This window comes from Ursus arctos, unplaced genomic scaffold, assembly GCF_023065955.2.
Source record: "Ursus arctos isolate Adak ecotype North America unplaced genomic scaffold, UrsArc2.0 scaffold_17, whole genome shotgun sequence".
NCBI lineage: Eukaryota > Metazoa > Chordata > Mammalia > Carnivora > Ursidae > Ursus > Ursus arctos.
Genome location: NW_026622841.1, coordinates 45,205,709 through 45,227,188, shown reverse-complemented (window position 1 = coordinate 45,227,188; position 21,480 = coordinate 45,205,709). Strand labels below are relative to the sequence as shown.

At 41.5% G+C, this 21,480-nt stretch overlaps 1 protein-coding gene across 9 annotated transcripts in view; it reads right to left on the bottom strand.

The window, feature by feature from the left end:
- Positions 1-288: 288 nt before the first annotated feature.
- OSBPL1A (oxysterol binding protein like 1A) overlaps positions 289-21,480 on the bottom strand; it is a 229,285-nt gene continuing 208,093 nt past the window's right edge. For all 9 annotated transcript variants that reach the window (XM_044382896.3, XM_044382897.3, XM_048218561.2 and 6 more), the window contains 10 exons: positions 17,609-17,743; positions 16,306-16,403; positions 15,375-15,557; positions 10,775-10,882; positions 9,813-9,902; positions 9,449-9,575; positions 7,147-7,263; positions 6,457-6,580; positions 5,202-5,292; positions 289-1,487 (listed from right to left, as the gene is read on the bottom strand). In XM_044382896.3, coding sequence (XP_044238831.2) covers positions 1,385-1,487; positions 5,202-5,292; positions 6,457-6,580; positions 7,147-7,263; positions 9,449-9,575; positions 9,813-9,902; positions 10,775-10,882; positions 15,375-15,557; positions 16,306-16,403; positions 17,609-17,743 — 1,176 coding nt within the window. In that variant the 3' untranslated portion in view covers positions 289-1,384. The remainder of the gene's footprint in view (positions 1,488-5,201; positions 5,293-6,456; positions 6,581-7,146; positions 7,264-9,448; positions 9,576-9,812; positions 9,903-10,774; positions 10,883-15,374; positions 15,558-16,305; positions 16,404-17,608; positions 17,744-21,480) is intronic.

Sequence of the window (21,480 nt, the reverse complement as noted above, 5' to 3'; positions counted from 1 at the left end):
CTTTTCAGACTTGTGTAGCCTCTTCCAACTCTGCACTGCAGAAGAGAACACTCAAGCAGAGCTACTCGGCTTTCTAGGCGGGTCTTCCCCCTCGGTGAGTCTGTGATAGCATTCAGGCCAGGTGTCTGTCTAGGGGAGCCCCTCACGAGAACACTGACCCAGGGCACCCTCAGCACGTGCTAGTGGGGCCCTGCAGACGGCAGTGTCCTGTATAAGGACACTTGAGGATCAGATTAACTGCCAGCATAAGTAAGTGTATTCGAAAGTTTAAGAAACCACACTTTTGGGGAACATTCTAAAGCCTTTATTTAGCATCAGGTAGATTATTTCATTTTAACACTTGTTAACTTACAGCAATTAAAATAATTTACTGGCAGCTACCTAAAGCCCCTTGGAGCAAGATCTCAGTCTGGGGTTGGGTGGATAAATACCATAAGATTAATGTACCCCAATTAAAGGGGCAAAGCTACTGTACAGGTCTCCATACATATTTTAAGTACACGGGTGCCTTGCAAACCTGAAATGCACAAGACCTCCTTTTATATAGTTTGGTACTTATAATACATGAGTGCAACTTAATGTCTCTGGTGGCATTTGCCACAAAGTTGAAGCATTTAAAAAGGTTTGTCATTATGTAATGATGATTAGAATCTATTTCTAGGGCATTTTTGTGAATTGCTAGATTTTATACAAATTTTTAATTCAAACACCTTTTAATTGTAAAAGTAAATTCAGAGCACTAAAATAAGTGAAATACCTTTTCCAGTTTAATTCTTTAGAATTTTCAATTAATTCTTTAGAATTTTCAAATCAGGAACACCTGTTCTGAATATTCAGGTAATTTTTCTTTTCAGAGGTGGGAAGGGGTAAACTGGAGAGAATTAGTATGAAGAAAAGCCATCTTTTTAACGTAGTCTTTACAAAATGACATAACCTTCTCTGCATTTGAGCACATAAACATTGTATAGAAGAGTTCTAAACATTTCAAAGTTACATCTAAAACATTCAAGCATGACGGCATAAAAATATTCAAAATAACTTGATTTGGGATTACTATATAATTCCATAAAGCTAAAGTTACAGTTGGGTATAAACCTTCAGTAAATATGGCAACAGCAACCATAAAAAGCATATTCTCCACACAGTTTCTCTTACCTCTATAAAACAGTATTCCAAATAAGTAAGTCTATTTGGATAGCGAAATTACCCATTTTTCCTGACTTTCATCACCAATATCACCTTATGCCCTACTTTTTGGTGAAATGCAAGTTATCTCATGAGCAGGTTTTTTCTTAAAAGATGAGTAGAAACCAAGGAAAAAATTTAAAAACATAGGTTTAAGACTTATTTGTAAATTAGCCAAACACCCTGACTTGTCTGCACTTTAATAAATGTCAGGCAAATTGAAGTAGTTTCTGTCCCAGTAGCTGCCCGAGTAAAGCCAGTCCTGTGCTCCATTGTAGGGGTTAGGACCTTGATGGAACCACCTGTTTAGAGAGAAAGGACAAGATTGACCGGGGGAAACTGAAATCACAGGGTTCCTGCCACTTCACTAGCTCCTGCAGCAATTCACCTCACTCTTGATTTGGGGATTTCCAAAGTGACTTTTAAAGAAGTCCTACTGTTTTTAGAGAGCACCTACATAGAATAATATTCCAAAATATGTAATATTACCACACAAAAGGTTTATGGATTTTTCCACAGCATCTGGCAGGAATACTCAGCAGGAGTAGAATCTTCTGTCTAGTAGGGGGTGTAAGAACAAATCTATTTGTCTGATTGTCCTCTAGCCCCATTCCTTATCTTCTACCAGAAGGTGTGTTTTTTTTTTTTTTTTTTTTTTGGTAAGGAATTAGGATAAGGAAATGAACTTTTACAACATACCTACAGTAACATGGAAGGTATCAGGTTCAGAGTTAATGCCCCCAAACTCAAAGCAGGAGTGGAATGTCCAAGAAGTTAACTTGCCCAAGCTAGTAACTGGTATCAAACTTAAGTTTGATTTTAAAGACCATGATTTTTAAATATACTATGCCACACATCCACTGAAATTACTATGCATCTGTCTGGGTCTCCATTTTCCTCATGCTAATATAGCTTCTCAGGTTGCACCTCCCTGTTAACATTCCAATCGGTCTTTAATCCTGCAAAGAACTGCCCTAATCATTTCCTTGCCCTTTAAAACCACCACCTAGTTCCCACAGTCCCAGCTTCCTTCAGGTAAGGGAAATGCAAAATTACTTGCTCAGAAGGTTCACAATTAAATCTGCATCACATTTTCTAAGTATGATTTTGTTTTCAGAGTAACATTTGTGGAAAAATTTCATAGGTCTTTGCCACTCTTTCCAAAAAAAAAAAAAAAGTGTTAGGTAAACTGCTTCTATTAAAATGAGGTTAGATGTGTTTGATAAATCCCAAATGCTCCTGTTAACCCTAGAGCAGCACAAAATGTCCTTAGAGAAAAAAAATGCTTCAGATCAGGTAGATTCCTTGAAGGATCACATTGTAGATGCCCATCAGACCACATGTTCTAGAATATTAACATCTAAATTCTCTATTTAGCTTTTGGGACTTTTTCCTAATTAGAAAATTTAAGTAAAATTTATAAAATTTAAATAAATTAAATTACTTTAATTTACATAAAATTAATCTACATAAAATTTACTTTAAATGATCAAGATACATCAGATCTGGTTAACTGGAGTGGAAATATATTTAAAAACCATTACTTGATCAAAGTCAGAAAATTCTATCTAATAATATGAAGCATATAGTTACACTCCTTTCGGTCCCCAAAGTCCAAGCAGTAAAAGCACTTTTGTAGTTAGCCTTAGCAAAGTCAAGCACTTCAGAAAAGCAGACGCATCAAAATCAAGGTAACAGAAAATAATTTAAAAAATGAACCAAGCCTCAGGCCCTGTGTCATGGCGTAAGCAAAGTTCTCTAAAGACCATGTCCGCAACCACAGCCTCTCTTCAGAGGCCGCGTGCCCTGGGAGAGAGTCCAAACACTGCACTAGAGGGGAGCACCTCAGAATCGATGGTCTGACGCACAGAATCAGAGTTTCCTTCAACTGCTAGTTCTAATTTTGAGCACTCATGTCTGGAAACCTCTGCTATCATCCTACCCCTCCTACATAAACCAAAAAGTCCAGCTGATTTGTCTTTCTAAACTCGAACATTTGAGACAAGCACGGGTAACAGCAAAGAGGAGGATACGATTTCTTTGCTACCACCTTTTATTCAGTATTTTTGGGTCTCCAGAGTCCGCGGGTATCAGTAAAACAGCATCCTATCAAGTATGAATTCTGCATGCTACTCACACTGTCTGGGGGGGGGGGGGAGGCAACATTTCTGCCTCAACACATCACCCCCCTGCCACAGCCACCACTTCAAATCCTGTACCTCACCAGTCCCTCCACTCCCTCCCCAGTCCCACTACTGTACTCAGTAGTAGTGGCAACTCCTCTAGGAAAATAGGTCAGGATTTCAAGCAGGCATTTTCACAAGCACGGACCACAGTTTACAGCCTGAAAAATTCTGGAGCCTATACTCTCTTGGAATGAAATCTGTATTAGCAGGAATGCCAGCTTTGAGCATGGAGGAATTTGGGACAGATTCTAATGTTTCTGGGTTTGATTTCTCTGAAGGCTAGTTAGCTCTAACCAGCAGCAAATGTTCCTTTAGAAACGGCCCTGCCCCACCTCAAGCCAAACCGCGCTACTCAAACACATCATCAGTCCTGAGAAGAATCAGGAAGTAAAGTCAGTGAATGTGCACTCTCCTTACAGCAACTAAGAAACAGCTCAAAGCAGATTCTTTTGACAAAGGGTCAGTAGGATCATTTCAAAACCACGTACATTCACATGGGCACTACCGATGCTGAGAGCGAGCCGTGGAAGAAAGGCCTGAGGCGGCAGCTCATGGGCGCAGCGCCTAGGCTGACTTCCAGGCTGCCACACCGCTGTCTGAAGCTCGCTGCTCTGAATGCTAAGACTGACAGTAAAAACTGTGGACTTTGCACTTACTTTGTACACCTGAAAACGTGACCAGAAAAATAAAGGAGTTAATAATCAGAAATATAGTACGAAAGTGGGGTTTCTGCAAAAGAGACCAGCAATAATGATAACATGAATCCAATCTTTTCAAAGGGATCGGAGGGGAGCTTGGCCTGACAGGCTGATGGACGTGGAGGCTCCCGTCACAGGTCCGGGGCTTACTAGCTGTGTGTCTTCGAGCAAGTCCCCAAAATGAAATACATCAGCATTTGTTTTCTCTGAACAACGAAGGGATTTCTAGTCCACTTTCAAATGGTATTCCACGGAGGTCTAGGGAGCCACGGTCCGAACGGGGTGGGAGAAGGTGAGGACCGGCTGCGGTACCCCCCACCAACCACAGTGGCTCTGCCTCCATGAGTTCTAGTATTTGGAGATTCTTTATGCATTCACTGGCAAAGAAGATTTTTAAGGCTAACTAAGCCCCAAAACCACTGGATTAGATGAAATCTAGGGTTATTTCTAGTTCTGATTATCTTTTTCTAAGATGCAAAAGGACTCCCAAATAATGTCTGCTGAAATGCTTGCAAAAGCATGTCCATATTGCCTCTACAATTTATTTAATGACTTTGACTTATGGGACAATGGTTTCTGTGATGCAAATGCAGAAAATGTTTTTATTCTATTCCTGTTTACAAGTGATTCTATTACTCAATAAGGTCACTATGCAACTCCTCTCAAAAAAAACCAAAATTTTCAAAACTAAGAAATTTTATGGCCCACTTTATTTCTGAATCGAATCCAAGATGTTCTTTATACAAATTGTATTTCTGTTGCATGTCAAATCCCTTGTGTTTGGAAGAGTAAAGGCACTGTCTAAATATCCTGGATACACGTAGAAGCAAATGGCTCTGAACCTATTTTCGTGCCAAAATCTGTCATTCTGGAATTTACTTTCCCTCTTATAATAAGACAAGAACTTTGCCAGACATGGAAGGTAGAGTTTCCTTAAACCACTTACCTGCAATAACTGTGTGGGAATATTTTAACCTTAATTTTCAAAGAGCCCCTTTCCTTTGTCACACATGCAAGTCTTTCAGCTTGAATACCTGGGGGAACGAGCTTTTCTCTCCAGGCCTGGGAAAGCTCTGTAGCCCGGTGCCTGCCCCCGCCCTGCCCCGCACAGCGGCCTGCGGGCCACACGCACCTCGTCTTCCAGTCCTCCTCCGACTTGGACCTGTTCTTGCGGGCTGCTCTTTGCTTTTCCTCCAGTCGTTTTTTTTCTTCACTAGCTTGATCTAAGGTACAAACATGGATGGAAACTAGTTATTCTACAAGTAGAGACTTCTGGGCACAGTAATGTTACAGAGAAGCATCATCCACAAGCATTCGCATGATCTGTCCATTTTATTAGAAAACTGACATTACATTAAAATTTTAACAGGTACCTAAGGCAGTAAGAGGCAGAGCTGGCACTCTGCCAGTCGCCTCTTTTTACAGTCTCACCCTTAACAAGCTCTGTACTTACCAAAAGAACCTGCTTGTTCTTAAGGCCAAAAAAATTATGTTACAAAGCTTCAGTGAAAAATTGGGTGGAAAAACTGAATAAATGTGAATTTTTTCTTAATCCTTGGTGAGGCCTCACAGAGCTCCTTCACATTCCAGTCATAAGAAATTCAAACGGTTTTCCAAAATCCTGGTGCATTGTCTCACTTATCATTCAAAGGGAGCACCAGGCTACCCAGACAGGGACTCTCGGCCTCGGTGTCCCCACACCTCGGACCCTCTGATTCTTTGTGGGGCCCTCCCGGGCGCTGCAGCACCTCTGGCAGCATCCCCGCCTCTAGCCACTAGAGGCCAGCAGCAGTTCCCCAGACGGACAAACTCTCCAGACACGACCACATGTCCGCTGGGGGGGGGGGGGGGGGACCGCTTCCCTTTTGAGAACCACTGAATTAGAAGAAATGTAACACCAGCTAAAACTGCTATAATTAACCAAGACCATGCTCTTCTTTGAGGCTCACAAGGTAGTATTTAAGTTCTGAAATATACTGCGAACTAATTAGTATATAGTTTCAAGTTCATAATGATGCTATTCTTTTCTCAAATTCCCCTCTGACATTTAAGATCTGTCTCTGGCCATACGTCGTATAGTAAACTGTCAGGGAGGATCACTGAAATACTGAATCTAAATGGAAGCTACCAAATTTAGATTGAGTTTTAATTTAAAACATCTCTGAGCGAGCCGACAAATGCTTGTACCACAAGGTGCACTCACTCACAAAACCCCGTCCCCGCGCCAGGGAGTCCTCACGTTCCGCGGAGACGCCCCTTACCTATCTCCCCGTTCTCCATGGCTCTGATGTCGGGCCCCTTACCTATCTCCCCGTTCTCCATGGCTCTGATGTCGGGCCCCTTACCTATCTCCCCGTTCTCCATGGCTCGGATGTCGGGCCCCTTACCTATCTCCCCGTTCTCCATGGCTCGGATGTCGGGCCGCAGCCTGCAGTCTGTCTTCGGAATCACGCTCTCCATGTCCTTGTCTACTTCGTTCAAAACCATTGCAAAGCTAGTAAAATTATACATCTGAAAGTCCCCAAAATGTCCAAATTAACATGGAGCAAGGCATAAGGCACCCTGAGAACCCCGGAAGACCGCGGGACTTGACAATGATCTCCCTCCGTCTTGGGACGATGGCCGGCCTGCTCCGACCACCTGTCTCACGAAGTGTGTTCATCCACGTCCGCCCCACCCACGAGTGTCTCAGAGAACTCTCTAGCAGGCCACACAAACATCCCCCACCCGTCAACTTGAAGTACAACTATAAGCAAAACCAACATTCTTTTCACGTCATTCAAGTCCGTACTTGCTGGACTGGGGGTGTGCCTCACCCTGCATCAGGCCAGGGCCGGCCTGACGCCTCAGCCCTTACTGAAGAGGCCGCCACGACTCCCACCCCGACCCAGGGCCACGGACGGCACGAGCGCCCGGGATCTCAGGCGACGAGGGGACCGGCCCACGGAAGCCTCTGCTGGCTTCTGACGGCACGCCTCGCTCCTCTGGGTCGGCTGGCCGGCCCCGCGCCGCCGGGGAAGAGCACCGTCGGCGCGGAGTGCGGACCGCGAGGCCCCCTCGGCGGGGCCCAGTCTCACCTGGGCAGAATTTGGAGGCCGCGGGGCTATTCGCCACAGGAGGACACTTCCAGGGATCACAAACACGCTTTCAGAGTCCGGCATGGGCATTTCGTCCGACTCCTCAGAAGTGCTCATCTGCAAGAGCCAACAGACGGGCACAACTGCAGCGCTTTACGACCGGCGCGCTTGGAGCGCTGAACTGGCCCGCGGCGCAGCACGAGCTCGGCTGCGGCAGGAGGCAGGCCCCGCCCCTCTCCTCGGCCGTCTCCGCGGGGCTATGGCAGGCGGACGGAGCCGCTGGATGCCCGGGCCGAGGGGCTGGGAGCCCCCGCAGCTGCGCGCCACGGCCCTCAGCTCCCGCTGCCTTCGAGCCCCGACAGTCACCACCACCGCTTTCCACTGCGGTGTTTCTGCGGCTTACCTTTTTTTTTTTTTTTTTTAAGACAAAATAACACAGTGGAATATTTACTGCAACCTTGTAAGAATAAGAAAAGGTTAAATTCTTGGGGTGGTTAGCTGCATGTACCAGTGACACAAAATCAGTACGGATCCTAAAAGCAATCGATAAAAAGAGCAGTTATAAAGACGTCAGTCTCACAAGGACACGGCCATTTCCTCCGGCTGTGGCCCACGGGCGGCGCTGCGCGGGAGGCTCCTGGGCGTCAGTCCTCACGGAACAGCCCATGGGGACGCAGGAGGACTGCGGTTCTATATATATCTATATATCTATAGATATAGATATATAGATATATCTATATAAACACACACACACACACACACACACACACACACACATAAAGATTTTAAGCCTTTGGAAGGTTAAGTAATACTCCCAATGTCACACAGTCACCAAATGTGAAACTACTGGGCGAGGTGCTTCAGTGAAAATACAGTTTACAGCACAGCAGCAGAGAGGTGACAGCAGCACGAGGAAAAGCTCGCCGTGACATCTGAACGCACGCAGGGACCGCGGGAGCCGCCAGCAGCTCCGTGCACACAGGCAGGGGGACCGGACAAGGCGTGAATGAGGGGGAGTCATTTCTCTCTCCAAGGGGGAAGGCCACTTGTCTACAAAGACCGACTGGATTCACGGGACAAGAGGGACATGTTCTGGGACTTCGCTCATGTCCGTGGCCCCCACCCCAACTCTGTAAAAGGAGGGGGGACGCCACGTGCGCGGGCGAGGCTGTCGTTGCCAGGTGGCCTCGCGCCGGCCAGAGCCGCTGCCACCGGCTCGTGTCAGGGTTCCCAGTGTCTCCCGGCCTGTCCCTGCTGCAGGGAGTGGTGGATGCGCGTGCGCACGGGGGCAAAGCGGGCGGGGCGCGGAGGTGAGGAGGAGGCAGCACAGCGCACAGACCGAGCGGCGACACCGGGCCGGAGCCACGGCAAAGCAGCGTGCCCCGGACACTTTAATAAAGCGCCTTTCCTTCGCCTCAGGACCCTGGTTCACTTGGTTTACAAAGGAAGCCACTCATAAATACGCCTGTTTCTGAGGAAGATTCGGGCTGAACCGTCACAGGCTAGGGAGTCGCCCCAGGGGAGCCGGGAGGCAGCCCGCGGGGCCAGCGCGCACACACACGGCTTCTGCAGGAAGCCCCAAGCCACCCCCCCAACAGTCGTCAACTCGTTTCACACGCTAGGTACTATTATCACCCCCGTTCTACAAACGAAGGCACTGAAGGTGCCAGAGCGAAGGCGGGAAACCTGACTCCAGCCCCCTCTCATCAGTGGCGGAGAGGATTCCCCGCCGGAGTGTGTGCTCTTAACCCCGGGGCCCCCAGCTCCCCGCACACACTGGCGCCTCGTGTGTGCGGGCAGAACGACTCCCTCGACTGCGCTGGACTTCACTTCGGTGGTTTAGACACAAGAGAGAGCAACAAAACTGCTAGCAGGCGTGAAAATGTAGGAAACAATTTTGGAGGCAATTTAAAACCATCAACTGATCTCAACTCCGAAGGCACGTAAACACAAAGGAAAAGAACATTTGTCCAAGATGAACTCTAAGTTCCCAAAGCTGTGTGACTTCATCGCCGCACGCACAACCGCACAGAGCCACGGAAGGCGGGCGCCCAGACTCCGTGGAAGGTAACGGCAAACAGTCGCTACCAGGGCCGGTCATCTGCTCTTTAAAAAGATTCACGGATGTATTTCAACTATACCTCAATTAAATAAAGATGATGCAGGGAGAAAAATTATGTGCATTTGCCACAGCCAAAAAAAAAAAAAAAAAAAAAAAAAAGGTCAAACTATGACCTCCAAAGGATTAGTACAAATTTAAGAGCCCAGTGATTCCTTTGATACCACCTTACAGAATATTCACCTGTTTGCTGTTTTTCTTCTCCTCAGTATTTTTCTTATCATTTTTTTTGTAGGCATCAAAAGTGGCCGGGTCAACACTGTATAAACATTCGGTCCATTTCCCATAGAGGGCACAGAGCTTCTTTTTGCTGTCAAGAGAAATGGATATTCAGCCAACAATTAAACCAGTGTTTTGCTGTAATTGAATCTTACTATAAAGATGCTTATGAATCAGATTCTTTAAAGAAACATATTTCCTTGTAGAAGAAAAATTTTCAACTCACTGAAATGCTTGTTTCCTAGGTTATGGCAGATTTTAATACTGACATTTTATTTAATGGAGGACACCTATACTAACTACTCAACATTTAAAATGGAAACTTTACCTTTTATCTTGAATGTAGCCTTCGACTTTGTGTAATTCCTTACCAAAAAGGCCGCATGGCTTAAAATTCAACACACATTTGTCCCCAGTCCTGTGAAGAAGATATTAAGCTCGGATGACCGTTCACCACGGAAGCAGCAATAGAGAATAATGAGGAAGGTGACCCTTCTAGAGCAGCTGCTCTAGACTTTCTAACACATGCCAGGCTCCACACAGAGGTTATCATGGCTGATCTCCAATTAGTACTGGACTCACCATCAAGAAAAGGTGATACCCACTGCTATGCAATCAATGATGGTGTCTCCCCAAATTCACATGCTGAAGCCCTAACCCTCAGTGTGATGGTATCTGCAGGTACTACAGTCATGAGGGTGGAGTCCTCATAAATATTACTGCCCTTCTAAAGAGACACAAGACATAAGCTCTGTGTCCACCATGTGAGGATATGAGGAGATGGCCACTGCAAACGAAGGAGAGAGCCTCCACCAGACCTCAGAGCTACCACAGCCCTGACCCTGGACTTCTTAGCCTCCAGAACTGGGAGAAATAAGTTTCTACTGTTTAAGTGCCCAGTTGGTTGTGGTCTGTTACAGCAGCCCAAGCCGAGTAAGACACTTGACTAAAGGCACAAAGAAGGATTTGAAACCAGCTCTTTTTAACTTTTGTGTTCTTCCCACCTCACCCCCTCCGTGAATAATACAAACTAAGCACTATAAACAAAATGAACTGAGGATGAAATTATAAATTTCATCTGTGAAAACTCAGACTTCACCCAGTCTTCCCTAATCAGAAACTTTAATGAACTCCATTCATCACACGGATGAGCTTCTATTTACCCAAGAGTCCCACTGCCTGGTTCTTAAATTATCATCAGGCTCTATTACAGCTTTAAAAAAAAATGAAGTCCATGGGAATAGGCTGATGACAGTTGAAGGGATAGATAAGAACCCTAAAGCATCTTACTTGTGGTTCGTGATTTCCACATTGCCATACTGCTCAATCCAGAGTTTACCCACAATGATATTATGTACACAGCACGTAGGATTTGTCCATGTGTATGCTTCACTGTGTCTAAAAAACAAAAACCCAAAACCCAGAAAAATAAATGAGAAGCGTTATTTTGTTTTAAAAGGGCATTTGTCTCAAATGCCATTACTCAGGATAACAAATCAGAAGACTGGATATAACTAAGCTCTAAGACTTCAAAACCTCTATTGATGCTAACTCACAATAAAATAGGTTATTGTCTGACTGCTCTTATTATTTCTTAAAAGGATACAGAAGCTTAAGAGAAAAACCTACACTTTCACTAAATTCCAAATAAACTATGTATATACCAGTCTACTTTGTTTTATTATATTTTGCAGATACTGCATTGTGGTGTTTGTTTGTTTGTTCTTTACAAATTGTAGGTCTGTGGCAACCCTGCATCGAGTCTACTGGCACCATTTTCCCAACAGCATTTGCTCACTTCATGTTTCTGTGTCTCATTTTCGTAATTCTTGCAGTATATCAAAATTTTTCATTATTACTATATTTGTTATGGTGATCTGTGATCAATGATTAGGACTCAATGAAAACTCAGATAGTCTTTTGAATTAGTATTTTTGTATTCTTTGGGTAAATACCCAGTAGTGTGATTACTGGATCATACAGTTCTATTTTTAATTTTTTGAGGAACCTCCAGCTTTTGGTGATTTTTAATACTACTGCTATAAACATCTGTGGACAAGATTTTGTGACAATGTAAATTTTCATTCCTCTAGATAAATACCTAGGTGGGGACTGCTGAGTTGTATGGTAAACCTATAGTTAACTTTATAAGAAACCACTATACTGCTCTCCAGAGTGACTCTACCATTTTACATTCCCACTAACGATATTTCTGCTTATGTTGCACCCTTGTCAGCTGGTATTATTATCAGTCTTAAAACTTATTTTGATTTTAGCCACTCTAACAGATGTGTAGTGGTATCTTACTGTGATTACAATTTTGTATTTCTCTAATGACTAATGCTACTGAAATCTTTTCATGGGTTTATCTGCCATCTCTGTATATCTTTTGGTCAAGTATCTGCATCATTCACCCCATTTCTTATTGAATTGCTCTGTTATCACTGAATTTTGAGAATTCTTTATATATTCTGCATACAAGTCCTTTGTTGGATATATGATTCGCAAATAATGTTTACGCATCTATAGCTTCTCTCTTCATTCTCTGAAGAGTGTCTTTCGCAAAGCCTAAGTTTTTCATTTTAATAAAATCTAATTTATCAATTTTGTCTTTTCTGGATTGTGCTTTGGTATGTATCTGTAAGATGCCACTGCCTAATCCAAAGCCAGAGAGATTTTCTGTTTTCTTCCAAAAAGCTTTACGCAGTTGTACATTTGATTTTACTCTATGATCTATTTTGAGTTCATTTTTGTATAAGGTGTAAGAAAGAAATTGAGGTTCATTTTATAAATGTGCATGTCCAATTGTTCCCACACTATCCTTCACTGAACTGAGTCTGCACCTTTGTCACAAATCAACTGACCATATGTCTGTGGATCAATTTCTGGACTCTCTTTTCTGTTCCAATGATGTAGGTGTCTATCCTTTTCCCATTACCACGCTTTCTTCATCTCTTGATTTTTAGAGTGAAGTCTTAAAATTGGGAAGTGGGAGTCCATCAATTCTGTTCTTCCTTTTCAAAATTGCTTTGACTATTCCATTTCATTTGCTTTTCCATATAAATTTTAAAACCAACTTCTCTATATTAAAAATCATCCTGGGACTTTTTATCTGGATTGTGTTAATATAGATCACTTTAGATCAATTAGGGGAGAACAGACATCTTAACTACATTAAGGCTTCCAAAGATACTGAAACACAGTATGGCTTCCATTACTCAACTGTTCCTTATTTTCATCAGTATTGTGTAGTGTTCAGCAAACAGATCCTGTACATACTTTATCATCTTCATTCTGCTACTGAGCCTATCCCAGTTTTTGTGTTTGTTACTGTAATTTTCAGTATTAAAGTTTCCAAAAATACTTCTATTTCTTTGCTAGAATGTCTTTCTATTCATTTTAAGAGTGTTCATCTTTATGGAGCATCTCATGGAGCATAGTTATAAGAGCTGCTTTAGAGTCTTTGATACAAATTTCAATATCTCCCCCCAATCAAGGAAAGGAAAGACAGACTACAGCGTGCTCACTCCATTTTAACTAGAATTGGAACCACCTTTGAATTTAAATCTAATTTTATTCTTTTAAAAAAATCCAATTTACGGGGCGCCTGGGTGGCTCAGTCATTAAGCGTCTGCCTTCGGCTCAGGGCGTGATCCTGGCGTTCTGGGATCAAGCCCCACATCAGGCTCCTCCGCTGGGAGCCTGCTTCTTCCTCTCCCACTCCCCCTGCTGTGTTCCCTCTCTCGCTGGCTGTCTATGTCAAATTAATAAATAAAATCTTTAAAAAAAAATTCAATTTACTTAAATGAAAAACAAAAACAGTTCACTCATTTCTTCCATCTCTTACCCTCCTACTTCTGGTCATCACGAATTTGTTTTCTGTATCTATGAGCTTGTTTTGTTTTTTACTTTTTCCTTTTTTTATATTTATTTCCACATGTAAGAGAGCTCATATGGTATATGTCTTTCTCTGACTTATTTCACTTAGCATGATGCCCTCAAAGTCCATCTGTGTCGTGGCAAAAGGTAAGATATCATTTGTTTTTATGGCTGAATAATATTCCATTTTATTTATACACCACATTTTCTTTATTCCTCCATGGATGGACACTTAGGCTGTTTCCATATATTGGCTATTGTAAATAATACTGCAATGAACATGGGGGGGGGGATAGTATGTCTATTCAAGTTAGTGTTTCCATTTTCTTTGAGTAAATATCCAGAAGTAGAATTGCTGGATAGTGTGGCAGTTCTATTTTTAACTCCATGAGGAACCTCCACACACTGTTTTCCAGTGTGCATTCCCACCAACAGGGCCACGAGTGTTCCCTTTTCTCCTCGCCAATACTTGTTATCTCTAGTCTTTTTGATAATAGTCATTCTGATAGGTGTGAGGTGATATCTCATTGTGGTTTTGATTTGCCTTTCCCTAGGGATTAGTGATGCTGAGCACTTTTTCGTGTATCTGTTGGCCAACTGTATGTCTTCTTTGGAAAAATGTCTACTCAGATCCTCTGCCCATTTTTAAATTGGATTGTTTGCTTTTTTGCCATTGAGTTGTAGGAGTTCTTTATCTATTTTGGATGTTAGCCCCTTATCAGACATAAGATTTGCAAAAATTCTCTCCCATTCTATAGGTTGCTTTTTCATTTTGTTAATGGTTTCCTTTGCTGTGCAGAAGCTTTCTGGTTTGATGCAGTCCCACAATTTTTTCTTTTTTTTTTTTCCATGCTGATTTGCTTTGTCTTTTGGTGTTAGATTTTAAAAATCCTCACCAAGACCTATGTCAAGGACCTCATCACCTATGTTTTCTTCCAGGAAGTTTATAGTTCTATATTCAAGTTTTTACTCCATTTTGAGTTGGGTTGTGTATGGTGTAAGACAGTGGTCCAGTTTCATTCTTTTGCATGCAGCTAGCTGTCCAGCACCATTTGTTGAAGAGACTGTCCTTTCCTCCTTTTTCATAAATTGGCCACATTGGCATGGGTTTATTTCTGGGCTCTCTGTTCTGCTCCATCCGTCTCATGTGTCTGTTTTTTATGCCAATACTACACTGTTTTCATTACTATAGCTTTGTAGTACAATTTGAAATCAAGAAGTGTGATGCCTCCAGCTTTGTTCTTCTTTCTCAAGATTGCTTTGGCTTTTCTGTATCTACTGTGGTTCCATACAAATTTTAAAATTGTTTTTTCTGTTTCTGTGAAAAATGTCACTGGAATTTTGATAGGAATTACACTGAAACTGTAGATTGCTTTGGATAGTACGGATATACACTAACAGCATTAACTCTTATAATCCATGAGCATGGAATTAGAAAACAATCCCATTTATAATTGCATCAAAAAGAATAAAATACCTAGGAATAAATTTAGCCGAGGAAGTGAAAGACCTGTACACTGAAAACTACAAGACATTAGTGAAAGAAACTGAAGACAGAAATAAGTTGAAAGATATTCCAGGCTAATCTTTTTTCTATTGCAAAAGAGAAGAATTTTCACATTTACCCAATGTTTAAGATGGGTCACACAATTATTATTTAAATATTTCTCAAAGTGAATTTATTTTGAAAGACATTAAAGAAAACATTGCCTTGATGTCTAGAAAGCGTTTCTTAAGAACTACCATGGAGTAACTGACTCCATTCTATCTTAAAATAGATCCAACACCATAGTCAAACATCAAGTTCAATTTTTCATACATACCTAAATTGATAAACAATGGCTATTGCAGGGCCTCTCAACTCTTTTACAGAAAGGTGGATAATTTACACTATATAAAAGCTGTTTCTTTTTCTCCAGCTTTTGAACAACACTGTTAGGTCTGTGTGCAAGTGTATACACCTATGAGTAGGCATACATGAAAAGAGTTTAACGGCTTGATTTCAACTCACTCAAGGAGCTCCAAAGTGATGGTTCCTTTGGGTTCTGCTTCCACACTCTTGCCCCAGAACTTCAGTTTGGGGTAGATTGAGCCATGAAAGATGAAATCGTTGTTTAATCCTTCAGCATGAAATGCACTAATGGGTGGGTGATGGCTGACCTGCTCAGAGATGAGTCTGAAACCAAGGTCATCTCTTGAGATCCAAAAGAAAAAAAAAAAAGATAAAATAAAGAAGCATTATAATTAACTCTTACTATGCAATGTGTACATTACTGTCATTTCAGCCAAAAGGCAATGTTAACGTATTAAACAGGTTCTAGCTACTTGAACATATCAAAGAACAGGCGCATAAATTTGGGCAACCTGCATGAACCGACAGTATTAGCCATGTAAATTTAAAACTTATTTCACTGATATCAAGATAGAGGAATCTAATGTGTTCTTGCGCTTTCAAACATCTACAATACAAATGATATCAAACCTTGTGCAGAGATGAAAAGGAAGGTTCAGAAAAACTAAAGCCAAAAGAATTCCCTAATTGTGGGTAAAGAAGCAGGCTACAGTAAGCGTAGAGTAGGTACACAGAATTGCACTTGTAGATGCATTCATTCCTCTACACCAACAGTATAAATTTGTTAATATGTATTAAATGAGTATTAAAAAAAAACTCCAATCATATCTTATGATCTATAGGAGGGGAAAAGAATAATCCCACGTGATCAGAAATATTGAAATCCTTGTAATTATTTTTCATAATGGTGCATTTCATGTATATTTCCACATTTTTGACACAGTCTCTAAAGCAGAACAAACATCGTATCTGTTAACTTGCTCCAGTAATGCAAAATGTTGGTAATGTTAAAAAAATATATTTTTCCCTCTTCCTCTGAAAAACTATATAAATCATAGAAAACCCATCTCAAAAAGTGAAAGATCTTTACCGAACTAATTCATAGGTCTCTCCCAGAAGCGGGTTGAAAGGCTTTCCAGTGCGTTCCCACTGAGAAGCAACAGCAGACACAGCAAATGCAGCTACACACTGTGGAACAGAGCATTAGAAGTTAAAAATAGCCTCGCTTGCTCCCCATTCTTTTAGGACCAGAAATTCTGCTGAAGACAGTAATTTACAAAATTATTTTGAGGAGTTTAATTACTTTGGATTTTTAATATGGCTCTAGCAACTTAATATGCCAGTGTGGGCATTCAAAATGAAAATTACTGAGTCTCTTGCTCTAGTCATTCTGAGCCATATGGTTTTTATAGCACCCTAAGAGTGCTACAAATTCTCTCCAAAACTTTTAAAAAACTCTCAAACCCCAAATTACTTTTAATTCTCTTAAAATTTCTACAAAGTACAACATTTTTAGGATTGGGAAAAAGAGACATAACTGAACACTGGAATCAAGTCCCATAAAGTTGGGAAAAGCCGATCAATATAAACGAAAGAACAGAAGGATTCCGTTTAGAATGCCACTGCTTTGTGTGAAGGAGAACAATGTGTCTACTCTGCTCTGCCTGTAACTAACCCTTCCATATACACCACAGAAGCAGCCTCTACCCAAAACAAAATTAAGTGCAAATTCCTTGTTGTCTTTTGTTTTAACCTGTAATAGTGCGTATATTTCTTTTTTTTTTTTTTTAAGATTTTATTTATTTATTTGACAGAGATAGAGACAGCCAGCGAGAGAGGGAACACAAGCAGGGGGAGTGGGAGAGGAAGAAGCAGGCTCATAGCGGAGGAGCCTGACGTGGGGCTCGATCCCGTAACGCCGGGATCACGCCCTGAGCTGGAGGCAGACGCTTAATCGCTGTGCCACCCAGGCGCCCCCATATTTCTTACATACATAAGCATAAATATACGTATTCATGTGTGTATGTGTGTGTTCGTGCCTTCTTGGAAACAGTCTAAGAAAGTCTGAAAGAAGAAAAGTTGAGCTGTTTCCACCAACACCATGCGACTTTCCAAAATGGAGACTCAGGAACAGCTCACCAACATCCAGATTTGGTTACGGACCACCTTCTGTTTCTCTTGCAATTCTCACTGGTCTCCCCACCATAGTGGCACTCTGGCTAGAGGATGGGAGGGGGAGGGAACACATAGGACGCTCCAAACACTATCATTTTAATAACATTTCCCAACCTCGCATTGGATTTAACAAAAGTTCTGTGTGTGTGTTTTTGGGGGTGGAAGTGGTAGAGAAGTCTCTAAGACTTACACCCTTTCAGTGCTTGTTTGACACATACCTGCATCCTTTCCACAGAATCAGAGAAGGAACTGGCCTTGTGGATGAGGTACGTATGCTCCATATATTCAGTGAGTCGCTGCAGGAAGCTCAAAGGCTCATTAAATATAACTGGCATGGTGATCTTGGACAGTTCCTATTTCACAAGAAAATGGAAACGGTGATGTCACATAGACATGTCAAACTTACCTGCTGCCATTTTTACCTAACATGTTCCTGGGAAGGAAGTAACAGAAAACAACAGCCCATGAAATTTAATTAGTATGAGTTCAATTTCACAAATCTTTCCAGAGCACCTAACGATATGGAGTATATTGTTTTCGGCATGGAAGGAAACACAAAGACTATCCAAACACTCTCCTTGACTTCGAGGAACCCACGATCTGGTGAGCATTAGACGATGTATATTAATAAATCTGCCTTAGAGCAGAATTAGGAAATGGGTAGAAACGTGATGTGGACACAAAAAACAAAAATCTTTACAGTGAGCTAATGATCAGTGATATACCATTTTTGTGCTAATTTTCCAAAAGAAAATTCAGACTGTTTTTGAACAACATTGAGGTTTCCTGAGTACTCAGATCTATACTTTGTGGACTCGGTATTAGAAGGCTATAATGCATTTTATGGAACAGGTTTTAAGTTCTGTCTGCTAGAATGACACAGTCACAACAGACTTCCAAATGTAATGTAATGACTGGGCAGGGGGGTCTCTGACTTGAATTTCAACTCTTTACCTTACCCTGCCAGCAAACTGCATCATTAGGTTTTTAAAAAATTCATTAGGTAACAAATTTATCTTGGTATTCTCTAGAATATTCTGATGATCTTCCCAACCTTCCACCTACATTATTTACCTTTCCTCTGGAAATCGGGTCTTTCATAAAGTCTGCTGACTAAACCTACGTGGGTCAGGTGAACATTCCCAAGGCTTGAATGTCACCTGTCTTAGCTCTGACCTTTCCCCCTCAACATCCACATTCTTATTGATCCGTACAATCAAAAATAATGTAATCTTCACAAAAATACAACTGGAGTGCATTAAAAAAAATTAAGCTCATTCATTACCATAAAATATTGCAGAATAGACAGATATGTAGCAGCTCAACCTAATTAAAAGAAATGGTAGGTTTACTGGTGTCTCACCAGGGAGATTAGGAATCTAGAAAGAGATAAAGGAAAGAAGGCTGCACTATGTTTGAGATCTCATTAACACCAGAAATTCACTATTCAACAAACAACAAACAAAAACAACAAACAGAAGCCCAGGACCACATGACTTCACTGGTAAATTCTGCCAAACTGTATTCTCAAACACTTAAAAAAAAAAATAGAGGAAACACTTCCAAACACATTTTATGAAGTCAGCATTATCCTGATACCAAAACCAGACAAGGACACTACAATGAAAAGAAAATCATAGACCTGTATCTCTGAAGAGTCCAGATGCAAAATACCTCAACAAAATGTTAGCACACCAAATTCAAAAGTACATTAAAAGGATCATACACCATGATCATGTGGGATTTATTCCAGGGATGCAGGATGGTTCAACACCACAAATCAATAAATGTAATATACCACGTTAACAAAATGAATGATTAAAATCATACGATCATCTCAATAGATACAAAAACTGCATGTGACCAAATTCAACATCCTTTTATGATAAAAATTCTCAACAAAGTGGGTAGAGGGGGAACATACCTTAACATAATAAAGGCCATATAGGACAAGACCACAGCTAACATCTTGCTTCCTGATTTCAAACAATATTACAAAGCCGAAGTAACTGACATAGTATGGAAGGGGCAGAAAACTGGACATGTAGGTAAAGAGAGTACAACAAAGAGCCCAGAAACAAATCCACACATATATGGCCAATTGATTTTTGACAAAGGAACCAAGAATACATAATGGGGGATAGTTTCCTCAATAAATAGTGCTAGGAAAACTGGACAGCCAGATGCAAAAGAATGACACTAGATCACTGTCTTACACCATTCACAACAGTCAACTCGTAACAGACTGAAGAATTTAACATAAGAACTGAAACCATAAAACTCCTAGATGAAAACACAAGGGATAAGCTCCTTGTCATAGGTCTCACTATGGTTGGGTTTTTTTTTTTTTAATCTGACACCAAAAGCAAAGGTAACAAAAGCAACAACAAACAACTGGGACTATATCAAACTGAAAAGCTTCTGCACAGCAAAGAAAATCAACAACACGAAATGGCAACCTACAGAATGGGAGAAAATATTTACAAATCATGGACCTGATAAGAGGTTAATCTCCAAGACAGATAGATAGATAGATCTCCATCCTCTTCAACTCAATAGAAAAAAAAAGATTAAAAAAATGGGCAGTGGAACTGAACAGACGTTTTTCCAAAGATGACATCCAAACGGCCAACAGACACATGAAAGGTGCCTAACATCACTAACCATCAGGGAAATGCAAATCAAAACTACAATGAGATACCACCTCACATCTGTTAGGATGGCTAGCCTATAAAAGAGACGAATGGCTGGCAATGATGTGGACAAAAGGGAACCCTTATGAACTACTGGTGGGAATGTAAAGTGGTACAGACACTACGGAAAGCACAGTGGAGGTTCCTCAAGAACTTAAAAATAGAACTGCCATATGAGCCAGCAATTCCACCTCTGGATATTTACCCAAAGAAATGAAAACACTAACCTGCAAAGACATCTGCACTCATCAGAGCATTATTTATAATAGCCAATATGGAAACAACCCAAGTGTCCATCAAAAGATAAATGGATCAAGAAAAGTTGATTACTGTGGTCAAGAAAATCTCTTTCTCTTTCTCTCTCTCTCTCTCTCTCTCTCTCTCTCTCTCTCTCACACACACACACACACACACACAGAGGAATATTATTTAACCTTACAGAAGAAGAAAATCTTGCCATTTGTGACAACATGGATGAACCTGGAGGGTATTACGCTGAGATAAGTCAGACAAAAAGATGAATATGCCATACTATCACTGATATATGGAAAACAAAACAACAAAAACAAAACAAAAATACAACAAAGGGCAAACTCATAAAAACATAGTAGGGAGGGGGGTGTCAGGGGCTGCGGGTAGGCAATATAGGGAGAGATTGGTAAGTCAGTACAATCTTTTAGTTATAAGAAGAATAAGATCTGAAGATCTCATGGATCTCATGGCAGCTATAGTTGGTAACACTGTTATTGCATAAATGAAATTTGCTAAGAGTAGAATTTAAATGTTCTCACACAAAATAAAGTACGTGAGGGGACTGATGTGTTAACTCAAGGGGATGCTTTCACAATGTATACCATATCCAATCACCTTGATGTATACTTTAAATATCTCACAATTTTGTCAGCTATACCTCAAAGAAAATCTCTGCTACAGCAAACTTGCGGTAGAGAATACGCATTAGAAATTAAATTTTTCCAAAATATCTTTGAAATTTTATTTAGCATCTACTAGGTGCCAGGCACTGTTTTAGGCACTGGGTTACAAGACCTGGCAGGGTCAACCCTGACCTGGTATGCCCTGCTCTCTTTCCTTAACTCTTGTACCTCCTACCCATATTTCAAGGCCCAGCCCACTTCTCTCCTCTTCCACCATGCTACGGCTCATTGATTCCTTGCTTCTTCCAACTCCTGGAGGACCAGAACCTAGATCTCCCAATTCAGCTCTTGATCACGTATGAGACTGCGTGCTGCCATGTCAGCCCATCTCGCTAACTCTGAAGTACTGCAGTTCCGGGGGGAGGGAGAGTATCTGAGACTCTGCCACACTGCAGGTGCCCCTACCGACATGCTCCCCTGCAGTCCCCGTGCCCACGGACTCGGTGCCTATTCAGGCATTTA